Raw genomic sequence first — 23,572 nt, 5'->3', positions numbered from 1 at the left:
AAGGTCGGGGGACCCCGTGGAACTGGGGTGCACGAGGCCCCGAGGTCCCAGTGCCATGCACACATATATGGGTGAGAGGATGGACCCCATGAGACCGTGAGGGGTCCTGATCCCATGCATGTGTATATGGGTCAGATGGACCCCATAGAACAGGGTTGCACAAGGCCCTGGTGGTCCCCATCCCATACTTCTATGGGTGAGCAGATGTACCCCATAGAACTGGGGTACAGAAGTCCCCGAGGGTCCTGATCCCACAAATGCTTATTGGGGTGAGCAAGTGATCTCCGCAGGACCAGGGTGCACACGTCCCCAAGGCCCCGATCCCATTCTTACAGGGACGTGCAGATGGACCCCACGGAACCGGGTACACGCATCCCTGAGGGTCCCGACCCCACACGTCTAGGGCCGAGCACACAAAAGGAATCCAAAGCCCACGCCTCTGTGCTCCGCGATAAATCAGAGCACTGCACCGCACGCTCACCCAGCACCCATCGCCTGCAGCCCCACCGAGCTCCCCTCCCCCCCTTCCCCCCCCGCCAGCCCCACCGCGGTGGGTTCGTGGCACCCCCCGGACGCGGTCGTGCCCGCAGCGAACCATCGCGGTGCAGTTCCGCCGCCGGCAGACAGCGGGAGCCCGGGCACCGCGATCCGCAGCGCTGCACCGTAGAATCACGAAGGTCGGGAAGGATTTCCAAGACCCCCGGCCCCAGCTCCCCCCAGCCATGCCCACTGACCCCCAGCTGCCACGTCTCCCACCGTTGCTGGCGCTGGTTTCGCAAGACCCCAGCCACAGCTTGTGTCCGCTCTGGGAGGAGATCCTTCCCGCAAACATCGCCCTGCGGTGCTTCCCGTGCTTGGGGACGGGGCGGGGGGGGGACATGGCTGTGATGCCGACACCGGGGAGCCCAAAGGTGCCGCGGTTGGGTTGAGAATGCGAGGAGCACCCATGGGCCACATGCAGATCCTGCTTCCCTTCTCCTTCCCCACCGCTGCGTGGGTGTTGTGAAGGCCCTGATGATTCCAGCAACTCACACTTTGGGCAGGAGAAATTGTTAATTAATGTCGTTCCGGCAGAGCCACCCCCCCGCCCCGGCTCACTCCATGGATGTGCTGACTCACAAAGCACATGTGTTTGAAGGGCTCAGATGGGTTTTTCTGCAGGTGCTCCCAGAGCACTTTGGCTGCCATCTGAGCGTGCCAGCCCAACTCCCCCAGCCCACTCCAAACCGAAACTTCACCCAGTCTCAATATCCCGCTGCTCGTGACGTTGGTTCATCTCCATCAGAGCCCTTTTTTTCATCAGGCCCATAAACCAGACCCGAAGTAGAGCTTCCCACCGCTGTGTGGTGTATGCCAAAACAAGAGCAAGTCTTGCCCAGGACACAAAGCATCACGGGAGAGCTGGGCTATGAGCTGTCTCCCTGGGATTTTTCTGTACAGAACCATAGAATCACAGCATGGTTGGGTTAGAAGGGACCTTGAAGATCACAGAAACAAAGAACCATAGAACGGTTGGGTTAGAAGTGTCCTTGAAGATCACAGAACCAGTGAATGGGTGGATTGGAAGGGACTTTGAGGATCATGGAACCATAGAAACACAGCATGGATGGGTTGGAGGGGACTTGCCATCATCAGCGGACCTTCCCATCAAAACCAGCCTTGGCAAGACCTTGAGCCGACCCAGCATCAGGCTAGCAGCCAACAGCATGCTCAGCTGCTTCCTCTGGTGATGGCTGATGGTGAGGACACACCAGAGGTGAAAGAAGGGCTGCCCAGGACCAGGCCTTGAACTGTTCTGACCTGCAGACAACTGCCAGCCCTCACGGCTTACCAAAGTTGATCGTTCAGCTGAAATCATTCCACTGAAATCCTGCAGCATCAGTGCAAGCTGTTTGCTACAGAGCAGCCTAAGGCCACGCGATCAGACATGGGATTTCAGGTCCAAGTTGGAGGCAGTGTTGGGCAACAATGTCTGGGGATGAGCTGAGCTGCAGTCCTGGAGCTGGCGAGGAGGGGATCTCTTCCTTGCTCTTAATTTCAGGGGGAGCAGAGGGTTATACAACAGTGAAGCAGATGGGAATGTCACAACAGCGTGCTTGGCAGCTGCACAAACACAACTGGTCTGCCCTCGTTTCATGCTCATAACCACAACATAAACATCTGCGCTGCACAAGGTAACAGAGGAGATAAATCAGTCAGCGGCAGCCTCATGACACGGGGCACAATGTGCCGCCCATGACTCCTGCTCCTAAAACCCCTCTGAACTCTCCCAACACCATATGTGCGGCCAGCTTGGCTGTGAGGGCCACAGCTGGCCCCCTCCTGACCCCAGTGTCCCCAGGTGTCCTGCCCCAAACCTGCCTGAGCTGCTGCTTGTAGTCCATGGCCACCCATCAACTCTTTATAGATAAAGATCCTGTAAGAGAGGGTCATCCAACTCAACCCTACCCAACCCAACCCAACTCAATCTGACCCAACCCAACTCAACCCAACTCAACCCAACTCAACCCAACTCAACCCCACCAAACCCAACTCTACCTAACCCAATCCAAATCAAACCATCCCAAACCAAAACAGCCAGCAGCATTCCCTTCAATAAGGAGGGTGGCACCAACCACAAAAGGGAGGCATTGTACAAATGAGAATAGAATAATAACTACTAATGGCACAGCATTTGACACATATTTGTATGTTCATATTATATACATCTGTGTCCCATCCTGAGGTCGCAGGTGTGGTTGCTTGGAGATGGCTCAGGTCTTCAAGGCTCCTGGCTTTAACCTGCCGTGGGGAATCTGGTGCTGAGGGGTTCCATTGCATTTCCTTTCATTCATTAGCAGCTTTTGGTAACTGTACAAACCAGTGAAAGCAGCCCTGGGCATGAGTCCAGCACAGCAGGTGCAGTGCAGGGTGAGATGGCCATATCTATTCTTTCTGGAATCTATATTTTTGTTAAATCCGATGTGGCCTTGATAGAGTTATTCTTTAAAAAAAAAAAAAAAAAAGTATTCCGAGTATTTTCTATCGTCATCTACTCTCCCAGGTGGTTAAAGAACCTCTGTGCTCAGCAGCCGTGGAGAAGATGCCACCAGTTGATGCCACGTTGGCTCTTCCCTCCCTGCCATCATCCCACCCACTCCTCAAGGTCTCTCCTTGCCAGGTGATGGAGGCTTGCTTTAGGGGGAAGAAAAGAATTTAGATCTAATTTTCACTTTGTATTTCATCTGGGAGAAACTTGCTAGATCACCCCTGTCAAGACGGGTCTTTGTTTGAGGGGGAGGTTGGGCTTTTCTTCTGGAGGCAGCACAAGGGGTGTGGGTTCATGGCAACAATGGCTCAGCTGCTCCTCACTGCCGAACTGCTCTGCACCAGTGCTATGTACGGGACAGATGGCACTGAGCAAAACAGTGACTCTGAAGCTCATCCAAGTAAATACGCTGGGTCCTTCAACAAGGAACAGAGCTCATCTGGAGATGCTTCAGTGGGTCCTCAAGCACCTGGTTTGGAGGAGGCTGTGAATTTCCCCATCTGGATTTGTCCCTGGATGGTTATCCCTTTCATTTCTGCCCAACTCATTAAGGGCAGCTCCACTGGGGCTGAGACCCACAGGACCCCCAAAGCTCATCACTGGGCAGGACCCACGACCGCAGTCTGCCATTGGGTTTGCCAAGCCAGCTGGTGAAAACCTGACCTATGGCTGAACATTGCTACGTGTCAGCCAAGACATATCCGTTTTGGATTAACTTTAAGACAGTTTTTAAAGTGATGATGAAGGATTATGGTGCACATTTCAGCAGCATTACAAATCGAACATCTCTAAGGTCTATTACAGCCATCAGTCCTCCAAAGAACCATCCACAAGCCAAGCACAAAGCAGAAATCACAGTCTTCACAGCCTGAGCCGCATAGGTCGGGGAGGGCATGGGGCTGACCAACTCCCAGATGGCATTTGACCTTTCGATAGGTGAACTATGATACAATAGATTTAATAAAATTCAATCACTATGTAGAAGGAAAAGCTTGATTTTCCAAAGAAGTGAGGGGGTGTGTTTGCTGCTTCCTTTCATGAGGGAGATCAACTTGTAGACCAACAACCTGTTTCTTTGCTACAGCTTGCCCCATCTTCACCATCTTAGGCCAACAAAGTCTGATTTTTTCTGGCCATCACATCCAGAAGACATATGGACTGCTTCTGCCAAAGTCATCAATGCCTGATGCACTGTCTTGGCAGCAAGCAAGATGAGTTGCAAGGGAAGGAAGGGACGGTGCTGAGTGGGACAGCGCACACCTCCCTTCTACCCACCCCAGCAGGAACTTCCCCATAATAGGATTCAGCACGATACTGCAGCATGGTGTGTCCTTCTGTCCACCACGCACAGATTCAAACCATCATCCACTTAATACAATCAATGTAACAACATGTTCTTCACTGCACAGTGCTAAGCATGCCACCAGCCTCGTGCTGTCGGGTCGTAGGAGCACAATGGGATTGGCTGGTGCACATCACTGCGCAGCAGCAGTTGGGTAAAACAAGCACAATTCCAGGCTGCATTCAATGCTTTATTTTTTCTTTCTTTTATTATGCATAACAAATCCTTCACAGAAAGTAATGAGAGGGATCCCCATGGCGATGCTTTACAGATCTGAAAGAAAATAAGAGTATTCAAGGGTGAGGGGACACTGCCAGCCCCAGGTAACACTCAGCCCTTGGAGGAACCATTGGGCTTCGTGGATTTCAGCACAAATCTGGGTCTGTCTCCTGCCCTGCCTTGGGAGCAAATCTCCATCTCTTCCAGAGCAACCAGGTCTGGGAGCAGTGCACATCCATTAACCGTGCAAGGAAATGACATGATCAGAACAAACCTGTTGTCCGTCGGTTCAGTGACATCACAACAAGAAGGCAGCAAGAAATAATTTATGCCGCTCCTCCATTGATCAGTAGCTGGCTGGACCTATTCTTTTCTTCATAGAAAGCCCTTTCAAAGAAAATCAGGTTTTCTGCAGCTTGGCACCAAGCACCAACTTGCTCCAGATGCTGCTGGAACTGGAGGGGGTTCACCCCAGGTTGGATGAAGACCACCCCAACAGCCTGGACACGCACAGTTTGAAGCTGTAGCTGCACAGCTCTGCTGGCCCACAGATGCTCTCAGACTTCAAAAAAAGGCAAAATCACAAACTGCTAGAATAACCAAGAAGAGTCGTTCCCCTTTGACTTTTGTTCAAAGGTAAAACAACCGAACCAAACCAAACTTGAAACGTAGCATCAACGTGTGCAGCACAGATAATTTCCCATATTTTCCCATTTCATTTCCCATATTCTCATGTTCATTCATTTCCCGTTTTCCTAAGAAAAAAGACCATGTCCAGCCTTACCATTGCTCCACCTCCGATGCTCCTGTTACGTTGAATTCCCACATGCTCTTGTGTTGTGCATGTCTCTCTGTCGTTCTATTTAAATAAACATGGAATGCTTTTAATCATTTTTTTAAGCCAGCACTTCATTTGTGTAGGACCCAAACCGACTTCCACCTTGAACAGATGAATGGAAAGACCAACTCTAGCATCTCCTTCAGAAAAAAACGAAAAAAAAAAACCAGTGACAAATAAAAAAGGTGCAAGGAATTTTTTATTTAGAGCCACTCAGGACTGCCTGGAAATCAATGCATCCCCTCGTGCAGAACATGCTGGAGCAGGAGCTGCCAGGGACCTCCCCATATATATCCCCACTGTATGAAATGGGAGGTTCCCTGGAGACCAGGTCAACCCATGTCTCTCATCCAGCTGCAGAGCCAGGGACATCGGGAAAGAGCACTTGAACACAACAGAAGGAAGCATTCTACATTCAGATCAATTTATACTTCTGCCATAAACCTTTAACAGCCAACAAGGGATTTCAACACAGAACTTGGCCAGGGATCCCCACACCACACTGTCACCGTCAACGCATTTTTAAAGGACACTGCTCTATTTTACAATCTTGCAACTATTTTCTTTGGAGATTCTTTTTCCCCCACACTTTCAGTTTCCAGCAACAACCTTTGCACAGAAGCATGGTAAAACAGCTCTGTCTGTGCAAGCTGGTGTGCCTAGCCCCTCTGTGTGCCAGCCAAACACCAAGACTCGCTACAGAAAACCCTCCCGCAAACATTTTGACATCTACATCAAGTGCTTTGAGTCTGCCCAGGAGCTAGCTGGATTAACATGCTGCTTGGATGGCACCAGCAGAAGGACGGCAGCCGTGCCAGTGCCACCAAAACAAAGGGCTGGGAGTGAGAGTGTGGGGCTGGGCAACGAGTGACCCACGGCAGAACCCAATGGACCAAAGCCCGACCCAAAGAAATGAAAATCCAAACGCTGCCCAAATCCAAGTTCTCCGTCTCTTTCCTCATTTAAAAGAACAATCAGTGGTGTTGGTAGTAACATCATACCCCACGTGTAAGGCCTCGTGTTCATCAGACAAGCTCTGGTTATAGGACGATAAATACAAGGCTGCATCCGTGTTCCTCGCCCCAGGTGTCGGTGTGTGACAGTCTGAAACGCGGCCGCTGGGCTGGAGATGGGCAGCGAGCGGCGGGTCAGAGGGTGAGCACTGGAAGGGGTCATGGATTCACGCGGTGCAGTTTGGGTTTCAGTTTCGGTCTGACCTCTTTCAGCCGGAGTCCATGGTGAAGAGCTGGATGTCGCGCGGGTTCCAGTAGAGCGCTTCGGCCGCGTTGTACACCAGGGACCAGACGTAGGGGATGAAGAACTCCTCGGGCTGCTCCTCCTCCACGTACTTGAACTTCAGCTCGGGGAACTTCTGCAAGAGAAAGGGAAGGCTGTTTGCAGCCATGCAGCCCAACACACACAGAGGAAAGTGAAAAAGAACGGAAGGAACCGAACCATCAGAGCCAATGGAAAATACTGACCACGGGGCGTAGAGAGGTTGTTGTTAATTTCTTCTTGGAACTGAATGCTACACGGGCACACTGTGCTCAGCCCTTTTCCTGACGCTCACAGTTGGTCTCTGCTAACAAAACTGGTTGCATCCTCTAGGTGACAAGAGTCCTACGCAAAAATGTCATTGAATGCTCCTCAACTGGAGTGTAGCACGCACCAGTTCATCCCACAGGACCTGTGCACACAGCTTATTGTCCGTCCTTCTGGACACCTCTCCTTCCTGACAACACAAGCAATATCCTTTCCACAAAAGCTTGAAGCAAAGAGCTTCCAGAATTATCACACATCACATGTGTCAGTTTGTCCCAACTGGAGAGCGATGCTGCAGCCCCAGCTTCCCCATTTTCTCTTATTTCTTCCCTCCCAAAGGCCTCCACACACGGATGTGGTTCCTTTCAAAGCCCTGTGCGTGTTTTGGGGGAGAATCACAGAATCATGAAGGTTGGAGAAGACCACCAAGACCCCCAAGCCCAACCCCAACCCACCCCACCATGCCCACGGACCATGTCCCCAAGTGCCACATCCCCACAGTTCTTGAACACGTTCAGGGAGGGGGACCCCACCACCTCCCTGGGCAGCCTGTGCCAGTGCCTGACCAGCCTTCCACAGAAGGAATTCCTCCTAATATGCAACCTGAGATCGCTGGGCCTATTTTAGCATTGCACTGCTCAGTCATCTACCTTACTTCTGAACGTTGCCCACATCAAGAGCTTGGCAGAGCCTCAGATAGAGCCACATTGCAATGCTCGTGGGGGTAAGATAAAACATGACCTGTTTCATTATTTATTAGGCTGTGGCTAAGACTAAAAGACTAGAACTCCACGGTGTGACACGATCAGAACAAGCACAGCAATGGCCAAGAAGCCTCTGCCCATGAATAATGGAGGGATGCCCTATCAGCTTTCTGAGCAGCTCGTGCACTGCTGCCTTATGCTGGAGGATGAGACCTTTCTGGCTGGAACAGCTCCTTCGAAGGGGCATTCCTTGGCCACTTGGCTTTCAGGTTTATTTATCTAACTTTGTGCTCTTGGGAGTCTCAAAAACATGGAAACTTCTCCACTCTCTCTGTGTGGCTGCTGTTATTATGGCAGTTTGGTGCAAATCCCAAGCACAGTGACACCGAAGCTGCCACCTGCATTGAGCTGCACTTGGTTGGACCCAATAGTCTCCAGGGGTTCCTTCCAACCCCCTCAATTCCGCCATATGGGGAAGGCAGTTCCACCGGCAGCTTCTTCATAGGATCACAGCATACCCTGAGCTGGAAGGGACCCATCATCGAGTCCACCCCTGGCTCCATTCAACCAAAGGTTGGGTGACAACATGCCACCCATCATCTTGCTAAGGACATCAGCATCATTTTGCAGAGTGCTGCATGCCAATGGGAGGGCTTGGTTCTGGACACTGGGTGGACGTCACCCCTGGTGAGGCCTTCAGAGCACGGCAGGAGCTCGTCCTAACAGGGAAGGAGGAAGGAAGCACTCTTTGTTTCCAGCACTCCTCCCTCTGTTGAAGGAACCGAGGCTGTTCAAGGACAAAGTTGTCAGCAACACTGCTGCATCCAGCTCCTGATGAGTTCAGACCTCAAAGACACATCAGTAGGTGTCATTTCCTGTGCCAGACATGAAGTCTGTAGTAGAGCAGCTCTCCCACAGCCCTTCTGTACACCATTTCTACCTCCTCTGTCTGCAGGTTGGGTTTGCCCAGCTTTCTAAACCCCACATCACCGTGCTCCCTCACTTTCAGGTGTTCCTGCTCCCACACTCACCCCTAGCTCTCATTTCCCATCTCTTGGTCTTCCCCATTCCCCAGCCCCATTCCTCTACCTTCACAACCTCTCTTTAGATATCTCCATTTTGCACTTGTTCACATTTACTTTTTCTTCCTCATCAGCCTCGTGAGATCCTCCTTACATTGCCATTCCCCATGCCACCCCTAATTAGCTCCCAGTCCTCAGCTCGCCACCCACTTCCACCATCCCACCCCTCTCAGGATGCCACGATCTGTGCACCTGGGGATGAGTTACGGTCAGACTTGGAGATCTTAGAGGTCTTTCCCAACCTTAATGGTTCTATGATTCTTTGGGCAGGTTAAGCCTCAATCCAACTCTCATGTATATTTGTTTTTTAAACGATACTCTGCTCCGCTTATCCTCAGTGTAACCTTCCCCACTTCCCCCCTGATGCTTCCTGGCTTGTGGTCAGTGCAGACAGGAACACGCTCAGCTCAGCGTTGCCTCAGCAAAACGAATGGTGAAACCTCGTGGTGCAACCACTGCAACATTTCCCAGCAGAGCAGAGCCCTTGCATCGCTGTCACTCCTCACCCCAGCGATGGCTGCATGCCAGCACTGCTGCGTGCAGCAGCCCTCCTGGGAGGGAGGGGAAAAAGTGATTAAAGATGCTAACGTGACCTGAATTAAAGACACAGAACTTTTTTTTCACCTTCAGGGCCGCAGATTACAGCTACGAGTCTTTTTGCAGATAACCCGGGACACCAACCTGGGTCCGTTCTGGACTCACGCAGCTTAACTCATGTCTTTAGCTTTAAAACACAAAGTTAAATTGCTGTATGAAAAATTCCCACAGCTGCACCAGAAACGCTCAGCTCTCACTACAACGTGGGCTCTCCACATAAAACAAATCAGAGAGCACTCCTATTTTCAAGCAAGAACAGTCACCCGCTGATTGTATTATTAAGTCTTCCTTCAGCTTGATCAATGTTGCCATCTACTGTGCTCGTACCGGAGCAATTTAATGATCAGTTTCAGATTAAAGGCTGTACCTCTGCAATCAGCATGGGCCCTCCCACACTCACCATATGCCTTGAGCAGTTTTATCTTGGGAATGGAGGCAAGGATAATGGGAGCCTAGACAAGGACAATGAGAACAGAGACGAGGGCAAGGAGAACGCAGACCAGGATAGTGAGATTTTAAAGGAGATATTTCCTGCCATTGACTATGCACATTCCCATTACAGATACACAATTTCAAGTACGTCTTTATAAAAAGAAGTCATGGCAGGAATGATCAGCTTCTCAATGCCACCTGAACAGTGGGCCCAGGAGAGCTCAAGACCTGGAGAACTTGACCTCATGGCTGGAAGCTAAGCCCAGCTTCCTCAAAGAGTGCGATGGTCCCTGGCTGCGCGGTGGCTCTTTGTCCACTTTCAGAAATGGATGACATCCCTGTTGTGTCACCTGCACCACTGCGCTCGGTGCACTCGATCCCACCACCTGGGTCATTGAGAAAAGCACTGAAGAGCACCGGCCCCCAGCAGACCCCTGGGGACACCACTCATCACCTGGACATCGAGCCAGCCATCACCGCAGGGTGCTCACCGACAAGAGAATTTGTTAATGCTCAGCGTCACCTCAAAACGTTTCTGACTTTAAAATACCTTCTAACAGCAACTAGATACCATGTAAAAAGTTCAGCCAACAGCAGAAAGCTTTGAGATTTCTCACGGTTCGAGGAGGGCTTAAACACAGCTCTGAGCATTTCCCTCCTGCATGAACTGCTTCCAAATGAAAGAGCCTTTGCCACACGCTGCAGACATCCATGGGGTGACACTAAACGAATGCTTTAGGAGAGCTGTAAGGCAGCAGGGCCATGGGAGGCTCAGAGCACTCCTAGGGACCGTTTCATCACCAAGGATCACTACTAACAAAACTCTCCAAGTGGCAGGTCAAAGCTGCTTTGCTGGTATTGTGTCCAGCTTAATCGGGTGGGATAAGAGGAAAAAAGGACTTCTCAGAAAGAGCGGTCGGGCACCAGCATGGCATGCCCAGGGTGGTGCTGGGGTCCCTGTCCCTGGAGGTGATCAAGAACCACGGAGATGTGGCACGTGGGGACGTGGGCAGTGGGCATGGTGGGGGCGGGGCTGCGCTTGGGGATCTTCTCCAACCTTAACGACTCCGCCATTTAATTCTGGAAGGATGTCTGCTCCTTACCTGGTGACACCCAGAGGAACCTGATTTGCAGCACGTTCTGAAAAGAAGAACCACGCTACGGTATCTTATATGGCGGACCTAATAGCAAGGGAGACGTCTGTGCATGGGTAAAGCATGGCCGCACTGCCCAGCTGGGCACCAGCCACGGCGCCGAAAGATGCACGTGTTCTTTGCCGCCCTCCTGCCTTGCTGTTCGTTTCTGAGCTCACCGCCTGGACCCCAGCGGGCCCAGCAAAACTCTGCCTGCATTTCTACCCAGCCGTTACCGGAGGGGAGCCACTTTGAACCCCATCAACCTGAGGCACTACACGTCAGAGCCGGAGGCAACGTCCCAGCGGGATCCGTGTCCTTTACACACAGACGGCACTTCTCACCCTGGTCGGCCCTCCCACCGCAGTGCCCTATCGCGCTGGCTGCCGCCAGACAAAGCAGAAGTCGGATTTTGTGGTGGGGACAAACGAGACGGCCCGAGAGCGCAGCAGACGGCCCGCGCCGTCAGCCGTGCGATTCGATGGAAAACCACAGGAAGTCCAAACAGCAGATGCAGAGCTGAAACTGCAGCGACTCCGCCACCGCAACAGCTCGACGCCTTTTTTTTTTTTTTTAATTATTGTTGTTATTATTTTTTTTTTTTTTTCTTTTCGCAGTTAACGATAAGGAAGATAGCGTCAGGGCCAGCCAGCCAGCCAGCAGCTGGCACGGCTCCAGGCAGCTCTGCGGCACTCGGGAGTCGTGCATTAATACAAAATAATCCCCTTCACCAACGAACCATCCCAGGGCCGGGCCAGGGGGTGACCTCTGGTCGGGTACCATCAGCAGATGGAGCTGCTCGAAGAGGGGGAAAATCTGTCTCTGCTTGTTCCATGACGTAGCTATTGTGCTGGATGAGGCACAGAGCTGAGCAATGCAATGGGGTGGAAAAGCAAGAAATCCGAGAGCTGTAGGAACACAAAACTGGAGAATCCTCTTTTCCTCACCTGCTTGCTTACCAAGACTCATTTGTGAGCTGGTGTTTTCAGAAGCATGACAATGGTTTAGAAGAAAAGCACCGTTTCCAAAGGAGCCTTGCACATTTGAGAGTCAAATTTGCATTCATTTTCAATGAATCCAAAGCTTCAAAGTCTTTCTGAAAATGGATTTGTGCATGTTTGACAATCCTAGCAGGAGCCCTGCTTGGTAGCCTAAGGATGTGCTAAGAAATGATGGCTTCAGCCGAATACAGCAGCACTGCCTGCAGACTCAGAAGAACTGGACCTTAACAGCAATCTCCATAAATTACCAAAAGAAAGAGATAGAATGGATTTTTGTCGTTATTTAACTGTTGCAGGGACACGTATTCATCTTTTTTTCCCCCTGTTTTTCTTTGCATTACACTGCTTCTCTTTGACGTAAGAAAGAAAATCAATGTGGAGTTGGTGAAATATCTGCATACCTGCCTGATATCTTTGCCTCTATCTCGGGGCTGAGACACAGACAGCCCTGCAGAAGGTTGCAGTGGGGAGACAAAGGAAGCAAACAGGAAACGTGCCAGACTGAGCAAGAGCCACACATCTTGTTCAGCAGAGCCGGGGAAGGAATAGGTGTGAACTTAGAGAGGAAAGCAATGGCTCAGAGCATGTCAGGAGGTGCTGAGAAAGAAACAGAAAACTCAAGACGGCAAAAGAGGCTCAAGAAAGCTACGCACGGGCTAAATATCCACAGTTTAGAAAATCTCATGAGCTGAAGTGAAAAATGACATTTTTCCCAGGGAGTTTCTAAAACTACAGCAGCATGAAAACGAATGCTCAGTCTGAGGGCAACGAGTGCACCCTCAGTAGGTTTGCACATGACACCAAGCCGGGAGGAAGTGTTGTTCTGCCTGGGGGTAGGAAGGCCTACAGGGGGATGCTGACAGGCTGATGGATGGGCTGAGGCCAATGGGATGAGCTTCACCAAGACCAAGCTGGCGCTTGGTAGGGTTCTGCACTTTGGTCACAGCAACCCCAGGCATCACTACAGGCTTGGGGCAGAGCAGCTGGAAGGCAGCACAGTGGAGAAAGGCCTGGGGGTGTTGGTCGATGCTCAGCTGAACATGAGCTAGCAGTGTGCTCAGGTGGCCAAGAAGGCCAATGGCATCCTGGCTTGTATCAGAAATACCCTCAGCTGCTCCCCATAGGACAGTGCTCCAGACCCTTCACCACCTTTGCTGCCCCTCTCTGGATATGCTCCAGGGCCTCAGTGTCTTTCATGCAGTGAGGGGCCCAAGACTGAGCACAGTGTGGCCTCACCAGAGCTGAGTACAGGGGACGATCACCTCCCTGCCCTCCTGGCTGCACAATTTCTGGTCCTTCTCCTTTGCACAGCCTTCCAGCTGCTCTGCCCCAAGCCTGTAGCCAGGCCTGGGGTTGTTGTGACCGAAGTGCAGGACCCGGCACTTGCTGTTGGTGAAGCTCACCCCATTGGCCTGAGCACCCTCTGAGGGCAGAGTCTGTGGAGCTGAAAAAGGCCAAGTCTCCTCCCGGAGGTCTTCTAGCTACCAAGAGAAGCCTGCTGGGTAAAGCCAGCAGAGAATAACAACTCACGTATCTGGGTTACAAAGTCTGTTTTGATCTCTACTGAAAAACTAGAGATCTCTATTCCCATGATCAAACCTTTTCTAAACCAAAAATAATACCAGAACTGCCAACCAATATTCCCGTTGTCATGTCAGAGAAAACCATCTCCTAATTATATTCTGTAAAGCGAATCACATGCTTTTAGCCTAATTGGTATAATGTACTGAAGTTTGCAGGTGAGTTTTTCCTTCACTGTTAAAGTTCTGAAACGGTCTGTGAAGCATAGGAACAATGGAAAGTTTGGAGAAAATAATCCTGCTGAATAATGGATATATACTGATACATGTAGCTGTATACTGAAGGACATGATGGATCTTCTGCACACAAACCCTGGAGTCAACTACACACTTCCAATTAAAGGATGGATGTGGCACTTGGGGACACAGTCAGTGGGCATGGTGGGGATGGGCTGGGGTTGGACTGGGTGATCTTGGAGGCCTTTTCCATCCTGAATGATTCTGTGAGTCTATGAAAAACCCAGTTCTCGTGCAAAGAAATTATCACAGTGTTGGGTACATCTCCAGCAAAGGAGGAAATGATTAAGCTTCAAGAACATGACCCACATTTCTGTGTTTCAGCAAGGCACCAGCAATCTGCATGCTGCACAAGGGACCTGACCAAGGTGCCCTGTCTGGGCAACGCACATATTCTCACCCAGCTTTCCAACATGTAAACGTTCCCATTTGCTCGCTTTTCCACAGGAATCAGTAGGGTTTTTCCTCCCCAACCCTGGGAAGAGAGCAGAACATTTCTCCTTGTGAAGAACCAGCAACCACTCATGCAGTCTCCAGCACTGATCTCTGTCCTGCTGCTTGCCAGGCTCCCAGATAGGACTGAAGCATGCTGACAGCAAAAATGCACTACTTTCACAGCTGAAGGATTTTCCTTTTGGAAGTGACCTATAGGAGCTTCTCACTGCCCTACTGTAGCCTTGGGATTGCCCAGTTCATGCACAAAGGCAGAAGGCCAAGAGGTCACAACACTATTCTCAGCCGTGAGTCTCCCTCAATCCAAAATTCAGAGCTCCTCCGATGCCCCATGTGTTTGTTTTCCCCCTCGGCTTCACAAAACATCCTCTCCCAACACAAGAGGTGGCAGCAGGAGAGCGCAGTGATTCACTTTGCATATTTTCCCAGTGATGAGCTCCCAGCTACGCTTTCATGGGAAATCAGTGCAACGCTGCAGCATCTTCCAAAATAAGCCACCAAGCCAAGAACGTCATTTTGGACAACTGGGACCAAGTTCCTCTGTTATCACTGCACTCAGCTTTGGCTTCGTGCACTGGGCAGGGACACACAGCCCCCAGCCCCCCTCCCGCCCCTGTTTGATGCATTTGCCTGTTGATGTTGACATTTATGATAGGTCTGCTGGTGCAGAGGGCTCGTTTTATGAGGTTTTGTTTTTACATAATAGCAACCACAGAGCTGACGTCCTCCTCAGTCCCTCCCAACCAAACATCCTTTCCCCAGCGCACACTGTGAGGGCTGGTAGGGGAGAGGCTCGGAGGGAGGGCTCCTTTTGCTTTGGGGCATTTCAATCAGAGAGAGGCAGAGCTGTAAATATTTCAAAATGTCAATTACTCCAGACCAGGGGCAGACTCGCTGCCACCAGCTGTTAGGTCAACCTCAGTGTATGCTTCCTCCTAAAGGCATTTTCAGGCTGTGACAGCACACTGCGGTCAGCTATTGGAAATGAGCCCTTATCAATGGCAGAAGCGAGCAGTTTGTAGGAGGAGAAGAGAATGATGACTAATGAGCAAGGGTTCGGGTTCCTCCACGTGGAGGGCATCTCCTGGGTCTTGCAGCTGGGCAACCACATGTCGTCTGGATGGCCCAGTAAAGTGGGTCAGGAGCTGAGTGTGTGCCAAAAGGGATCAGCATGCTTAGTGTCATCCCATAGGATTGTACGTCCTCTAGGATGTAGCACTTTCCTATGAAGATGACACCTTCCCTATAAGAAAGTAGTACTTTCCTATAGTGAACCCTTTCTTTTTAATGCAAACAATCACCTAAATCTGAAAAAGGGCTCAAGTGCTCTCCCACTCCTTTAATAATGCACGAATATTGCTTGTTTTTCACTGTTTTACTATGCTTTAGATATAGTATTTCAATATCTCTCTGCCTTCGATGATCTGAACTGAGCTAAGCACTCCCATTCAGCTAAAGACTGTTCTTAGGACACGAAGAAAACAGTTCTAGAGCCTCTCCAACTCCTTTTTACGTGTGTTTGTCAATGCTACTGTGTCCCCTTCTTACCCACTGTATCTGGCCCTCTCCTCTCTGTGCATTCAGGTCCAAGCTGTGTACCCCAGTGACAGCAATCAGCCTCTGTAATTCTTCCAGAGCCTGGCAAAACCCGATGGGAAAGAGGAATCCCAATGTAATTCTGCTCTTGTTCCTCACTTCGGGAAACTGAGACAAAGCCTCTGAGTTCCAGTCAGCAGAACCCAATCCTTGCTGGGGTCACTGGGATATGGCACATGCACAGTGTGCACTGACACTGCTGGGAAATTCTCTCATCCCACTGCGGAGCTGGCTGCCTTTGAGCCACAGGTTGGTTGCTCCTGCCACTGCTTGCCCAGGGCCCCATCCATGGCTCTGGGGCACCCACACAGCTCTGGGCAGCAGTGCCTGGGCCCCACTGCTCTCTGAGTAAAGAATTTTCCCCTCACATCTAACCTAAATCTCCCCTCTTTAAGTTTAAAGCCATTCCCCTTTGTCCTATCACCATCTGCCCACGTAAAGAAGAGGAACAGTGGGTTCGTCAGGGTAATGAGTCAGAAAGAGAACGTGGTCAAGATCAGCCCTCCTTTGTGTACTCAAAAATCATAAACACGGCCTAAATTCATGTGGATTCAAGATTCAGTGCAACCATCTCACACTGCACTACAACAACCATACAGCTACAGGAAAGTCGTGCTGCCCCAAACCATGCTATTTCCAACGGGAGAGCCTTCAGTAGTGACATGGATCACAGAATCATAAAGGTTGGGAAAGACCTCCAAGATCCCCAAGGCCAACCCCAACTCATGCCCACCATGTCCCTAAATAGAACCACAGAATCATGAAGGTTGAGAAGACCTCCAAGATCCCCAACCCCAGCCCACCCCACCATGCCCACTGACCATGTCCCCAAGTGCCACATCTCCATGGTTCTTGAACATCCCCATGGATGGGGGACTCCACCACGTCCCTGGGCAGCCTGTGACACTGCATCACCGCTCTTCCAGAGAAGAAATTGTTCCTAATATCCAACCTTAATATAGACGTGAGAAATCCCCTGCACAGAAGCATTGCAACTTGTACCAAAGGTTGTGACCAAATTCAGCTCCATATGGGATGCAGTTGAGGCAGCCATCAGCTGACAAATACATTTCTTCCCCATTCTCACTTCTCGGTGTAGCTGCTGTAAACACTCACGACATTTCTCCAATTTATGCATTTAATTAGAAGATATCTGTAATATTCCTGCTGTTTACATTTTTTCCCCGTTCTCTCTCCCTGGCTGGTGCTGTGGCTCTTCAGCAGGAAACGAACACGTGTTGGAAATAGCTCCCAAACATGGAGAAAAAAAATGTTGGAGCATTTCAGTGTCATTTCTGTTTGCTTTGACCGAAATTGCAATATATTTGGGAACAAGGCATCGTGCACACGCAGTGCATTTGGCAGTGGACTTTTTATTATCCCAGCAACACGTGCAACTGAGGAAGGAGGGCTGCACAACACGTGCTGAGCAGACTGAGACATGGTGAAAAATGTAATAAAAAATAGAATACACAGGGTGGCTTTCTGTCAGAGGAGAGAAACTTGAGAAACTGCTTGCCCAGCCTCTCATCTCCTCAGTGCTTTCTGCCTTACATTTCATACTTCTAATTCTTGTTGCCATGTCTAAAAACCAATGGCTCAGCCAACCACCCACTGCAACGCAGCTGGTGGCCAACCACAGATAGACACAAGTTGGCTGCTTTGTATTTTACAGTCTGTCCCTACCTGAGCTCATCCTCCCTGCAAAGGAGAAGAACAACCTTATTTCCACATATACCACTGAAAAAAACCAAACTTATGGAATGTTTATTTCCAAACTGCACAGGTAAATCAATGCCAGAGTAGATGCACTGCACAGCAGATGAGATGCAGGCAGTGCAGCTCAAGAACTCTCACTGAAAACAATCAGATTCTGTTGCTCCCATCACTTCCAGTTCTACTGGATGCAACAAAAGGCTTGGATGGGATTTCAGCTGTGCATAGAGAAATATTTCTCTCTTTGGTCATTCACACTCCTCTTAGTGATGGGGTTTGTTTGTCATCTCCTGACCCTTCTCCTCCCCAAAGTGTGCAGAGCATCCAACATCAGTCCCACATTTCTCAGCATAGCAATGCCTTTGCAAGGACTGCGCCATCAGGAGGGCAGCAGGAAGGACAATATCCGTCACCTTGGTGATAGGAAAATGCCACCATTTACCTCTCTTTTCTATCTCCTACCCAAAAATACTCCTAGCAGGGCTGAGTCCTGCTCATCACTGCAACCACTCCTAAGAACTGCTTGGAGCATCTTTTACAGATGAAATTCAGAGCTGCCTACGCAGCTTCTGGTTCAAGGAAGGAGAAAACCATTGCAACGCACTTCCCCCAAGTCAGCATACAGAAATATCTTCCTGCTCCCTGCAGGATGCCCGAAGAATTGCATATTACTTTTTAAAGATTCACATTTAGAAAGGATGCTATGTATAACATCAGCAAATGCACAGTAAGAAATCCTACGCTTCAGTTAGCACTCTTCTTCCCCAAGGTTCTTGTCGCACAGCTCTTTCCCCTATTTTGTTGTTGTTGTTATTGTAGATTTTAGTCCCAGACAGGAATAAACAACAATGACCAAATGACATGTTTAAAATCCCAATAGCTGCCCCTCCACCTCCTGCTCTGCCCAGAGCCCAGCTCTGTTCCTCTTCAGGTTCAAAGGAATTCTTTACTTTACAACATTCAGAGTTTCCTGGGTCAGAAAGAAAAAAAACAAAAACAAAACAAAACCCAACCACCACACATTACTAACGGCTGTTCCAGGACACTGCTCCATCTCCTAAAGCCTCTGCATGTAACTGCATGATTTCTCATCTATTGCCTTAATGGGAAGCAGTTAATTACAATGCACAAGCTGCCACAGGCAGGGCTGAAACATCCATCAGCTCAGCTACAACTGCAGCTACAGCTCTGCATGGAGTGAATGGGCTGAAACCAGGAGAGTGCCACGTTCAGACAGTCCCAGGAGAAACACATTGGAGAACAGCAGAAAATCACTGCACTGCTGATTTCCCAGCTCCTAGGATGGTTTACTGTCCATCTTATGTTTCTCTTGGTTTGAAGGATTTGCCTGAATCCCTACTAATAATACATTTCTCTTTGCTGCACAGAGAGGGCCTTATCATCATTTCAGTCTGGATATTAAGAGCAATTTTTTCTCCACAGAGTGGTGATGCACTATCACAGGCTGCCCAGGGAGGTGGTGGAGTCCCTGTCCCTGCAGTTGTTCCGGAGCTGTGGAAATGTGGCACTTGGGACATGGTCAGTGGGCATGGTGGGGTGGGCTGGGGTTGGGGATCTTGGAGGTCTTTTCCAACCTTGATGATTCTATGATCTGAACATTTACTTAAGTCTCAAAGATGGGTTTGGACAACCAAAACTCCAGTCCGAGTCCTGTGGAAGGCTGACCAGCACAGCACTATTATTGAGTATCTCTTTTGCAGCAGCTCTGTAACTCCAGAACAAGGTGATTTCACTCCAGTCTAATTGCTCTGTTTTGCGAAGAAAGCAATTACTCTGGAATGAAGTGACTGAACCCAGAATACAGCTTCCAGAAGGCAACTGGAAGAGGTTTTGGGGCGGAGGGGACAGACAGATCCTCCCTGTAAATATTGGTCTCCATGCAGACAGCAGTTGGGAATAGGAGTGTCCCGTGCTAGCCCACACTGCGTCTTCCTCTTGGCCAATGCTCCTCATTCCTGAGCTGCACAATCACTGCTGCTCCACTCACTCACCCAACGTATCACATCCCAGGCTACCTCGTGTTCTGCACTCTCCAGTTCTCACTGGACAGTCTTCACTGCTCTGGGTTCCAGTGAGATACACTAAGTCCCCAGTAGGACGGAAAGGTGGCAATCAAAATACGTAAAATATTGGGTTAAACAAAAATAAAGCTGCCACCGTAGTGCTGAAGGCAATGAAAACCTTACCAGTGCTACTGAAAACCTTGCATGTGATGATTTCCTCTATTTGCATTTGAGTTGCTGTGATTCGCTGGTACCCTAAATTAGTCTGTTTTCAGCCACTCACTTCTTAGCATCATCAAATCATGAAGGTAGGAAAAGACCTCCAAGATGACCAAGTCCAGCCCCAAGCCATCCCCGCCATGCTCACTGACCATGTCCCCAAGTGCCACATCTTGTTGGCATTAACAAAAATGAAGATCCAGTGCAAGGGCTGAAGAAAGAAACCAGGTTCAACTGCTTGGAGCTTACTGCAGTGGTAACAGTGGTGGTTCTGGGACCACGACAGGTTTGCTGATGTTTCCATGTGTAAAGCAAGAGTGGATTTGTGTTGATGCCCATGGATGCCACTCTTCGGTCTTGACCAAAAAACAAGGAGAGCTCTGAGAGCAGTGCAACAATTCTATGTACAGAATCCTTATACGAGAAATGATGAAGTCAAGCTGTATGACTTGCCACTGCCATCAATTAGTGCAGCAGCCACTTCCAGACATAATAATGACCAGATGTGCACTGTGCTTTACCTCTGGGCTTATTAATTTCATATTCAGGAGGTGACATCTATTGGTTTCATGAGGACACACTGAAACGTTACAATAGCCATGTCCCACCGCAACGCATCACTGCACAAACCGAAGGGATTCAGGAGATACAGGAACAGCCATGGCACACATCACCTTGCACTTAAAAATCCTGAAAACAACTTACAGCTTTCAAACCTGTACCTGATTTTTGAAACTGGCTGAAAACTGGAAGATAACGGCATCAGCACAGGAACTGGAAAGCAGCAGCTAGGTGACCCCGACCCAACGAGCACAAGCCAGATGGGACTTCTACGTAAATTATCTCTTCCACTGCCCTGGTGTTACATTCACAGGGGCAGAACGTGTGCCAGCCATTTCCAGAAATGTTCACAAGTCAGAAGGAAGCTGGCTGCTCCTCAGCAAGAGCAACGAGGCAGCCAACGAGCAGAAAGGGTTAACTGCTCTGCCTGCTCCCACAGCGGGAACAGCCCCGATTTCCTCACGAGGTTTGGCAGCGTGAGACACCCTGCAACCAACTTCATTTCCTGATAAAGGAACGGCCCCTGTCCATGGGGGAAAGTCAGCCAGGGGTTTGGGAGCTGCCATTAACACCAGTGTCAGAACTGACTGCAAAGTGACAAACGTGCTTCAGTGAGGCTCAGCTGTGGTTTTCTGCCATATCCACGTGCCATCCTTCAACACAGAGCTAACGTGGGTGTTTGCTCACTGTTATATCGTTACAAATCGATTCACAACTCCCAGCATTTTTTACAGGGAATTCAAGCGGCTCGACACACAGAGAATAGGAACTTTTTAAAAGTTTCAAGCTGGAGCCTGTTAAAAAAAAAAAACAACACTGCCATTCTGAAGGCCCCCGAAGGGAAGATAATGGGGAAAAATAGCTCAAATAATAACATCAGGGCCCTCATTACAACAGTCCTGGGTGACTGTTCAAGCGGCTGCAGGCTGATAACAGCAGTGCCTGCAATGCATTAGTGACAGCAGCACTAACATGTCATGGTGACAGGGAGAAAGCACCCTTGGTGCTTAAGAATCAGACTGACAAGACAAGCTGAGAGCACTGAAAAATTACACTCTTTCTGCAAACTACCTGTCCAGGTCTGTAAGCAAGGTGCATGGTCTTGGAAGAACTGCAGAGCAGGGTTCCAGGCACACCAAGGTCTGAGATGTGAGCAACCAAACCCCAGGAGCCCGTGTTCTGCTCATGGTATTTACTGCAAACTGCAGACTCAGCGTGAGGGAAGCAACAAGAAAACCCAAAGGGGACATGAAGAGCAGGACTTCTACTTTCAGAGCATTTTCACAGCAACGGTACCACCATTTTGGAAAGTATCCATGACCACAGAATCATGGAATCATGAAGGCTGGAGGAGACCTCCAAGATCCCCAAGCCCAACTCCATCCCACCCCATCGTACCCACTGACCACCTGGTCCCCAGGTGCCACATCTCCATGGTTCCTGAACATCTCCAGGAACGGGGACTCCCCCTCTACCCCGGGCAGCCTGTGCCAATGCACTACCACACTTTCTGAGACACGTAAGAGAAATTACTCTCTGAATAGCTGGCATTTGATTACCCATTTCAAGATGGGAGCTGGATGGATCTGGTGTGGGCAACCAAGCCTCTAGCTCCTTCAGATCCACCACAGGCTAGCCAGCAGCACTTACTGCCACCTCTTCTGCTCCTTCAGCTCTTCTCTCAATCCACTACAGCCCCTAAAAACAGCAGCACGGGATTGGAGGAAGGAGGGGGATAGAGAAAATGGGAGCACAGTCCTTCTACCCACCAGATAAGCATCAGTCAGTATGAGCCTCAGTGCTCCCCACCATCAGATACACAATCTGCAGGCACCTATCTGTGCTCACAGCAAGCCTGCTGGCATCTCGCGAGCATGAAGATGAGACTTGAAACCTTAGGACCACTGAAGCCCACAGGAAAACTCTCCAGTGAGCCCACTCTTTTTCCCATGGATCTCTGAGGTGCTGGGATATGGCAAGGAACAGGGACGAGGAAGAAACCAAGGCGGAACTTTTCCATTTATTCTCAATCTATAAAGAAAGGTTTTATGTCGTGCTCTCTCTGAGTTGAAAGCATGATGACTATTTTCTGCTGGAAGAGATTTTGGCTCATTTACAGCAAGGAGCTGATACTACACGAGAAACACTTAAAAAATCAGAGATCTAAGAGCATATTTTCATCTGCTGACGCTGCAGTGATGTTTGTATTACTCTTCAACAGGGAGTTGTCAGAAAAGCATTCGTATGATTCTAGCTGTGCGCCAGGCAGACAAGCACAATAAAATATCTGTTTTTTAGCTTGTTCTCATCAACAATGCCAAAGTTACTGTTTACTTTTCTCCACCCCCATGGAAGAATTTATGGCCACTGCAGTAAGCTGAAGTTGCTTCAAGTTAAAAAAGCTGGGTTTAATCCCAGCACCGACGGAGAGCTGCTATGTAAAAGTAAAGTGACACCGTTTGGGCTCTCGGGAGAATTTCTATTGGAAAAACGAGTTTCCTGGAGCTCTCAGAGTGATGGGGATTTTTGGTCCGTTCCCCTTAATGCTATAAAAATAATTTTAAAATGCGATACTGCATAATTCTCACATTCAGAAGGCGCCCGGGGGAGGTGGGAGCACATCCCCCTGTGGACAGCCCTGAGAGTGACACACAAGTACCAGACCAGCCACCGAGCTGGCGAATTCTCCTTGGGAGTGCCAAGCAGGGGTTGTGAATGCCATGGTGCACACCGCTGGTGTTAGACCAGACAATATCCAAACCCATCGTGTACTGAGCTGTAGCTGCGTCCTTATGTCAGAGGGGACTTGGCTGACACCGCACCGAAGAAAACCAAACCTCGATGTGTGTGACATCCAAAATCCAAGCAAACACCACTGCAGCGGTACCTGAATGAAGGGTTCTGGTTTGTTTTTACTTAAAAAAATTAAAACCAGCTTGTAAAAATAAATAAATACGCTTCACAGGTGACTCGCCAACACTACCAGACCATGCCAACAATTCAAACGTCTCAAGTCCAGCAGTATGACATGTTCAATTCATGAACAGCCATGGAACTGAAGAACACGGAAAGGAAGCTGGACTTCATTTCAAAGGACTGTGGTAGAGTTTATTTCACTTTCCCTAGAGCTTCTGAGTCACCAGATTTCTTCTATCTTACGTGAGGGGCGCTTCTGCAGTTCTGCTAATATTCCATCCCTGGAGGTGTTCAGGAACCGTGGAGATGTGGCACCTGGGGACGTGGTCAGTGGGTATGGTGGGGATAGGTT

The 23,572-nt window shown here is 49.6% G+C and overlaps 1 protein-coding gene across 4 annotated transcripts in view; it reads right to left on the bottom strand.

The window, feature by feature from the left end:
• DYM (dymeclin) overlaps window positions 5,608–23,572 on the bottom strand; it is a 162,945-nt gene continuing 144,980 nt past the window's right edge. For 3 of the 4 annotated variants that reach the window (XM_021379772.1, XM_021379773.1, XM_021379774.1), the window contains exon 17: window positions 5,608–6,799. In XM_021379772.1, the coding sequence (XP_021235447.1) occupies window positions 6,650–6,799 (150 nt within the window). In that variant the 3' untranslated portion in view covers window positions 5,608–6,649. The remainder of the gene's footprint in view (window positions 6,800–23,572) is intronic. The other variant, XM_021379775.1, reaches the window with a different exon arrangement.

Source organism: Numida meleagris, chromosome Z (assembly GCF_002078875.1).
Source record: "Numida meleagris isolate 19003 breed g44 Domestic line chromosome Z, NumMel1.0, whole genome shotgun sequence".
In the NCBI taxonomy this organism is placed as follows: Eukaryota; Metazoa; Chordata; class Aves; order Galliformes; family Numididae; genus Numida; species Numida meleagris.
Note: the sequence above shows the minus strand (reverse complement) of the source record. Positions and strands in the feature narration are given on the sequence as shown.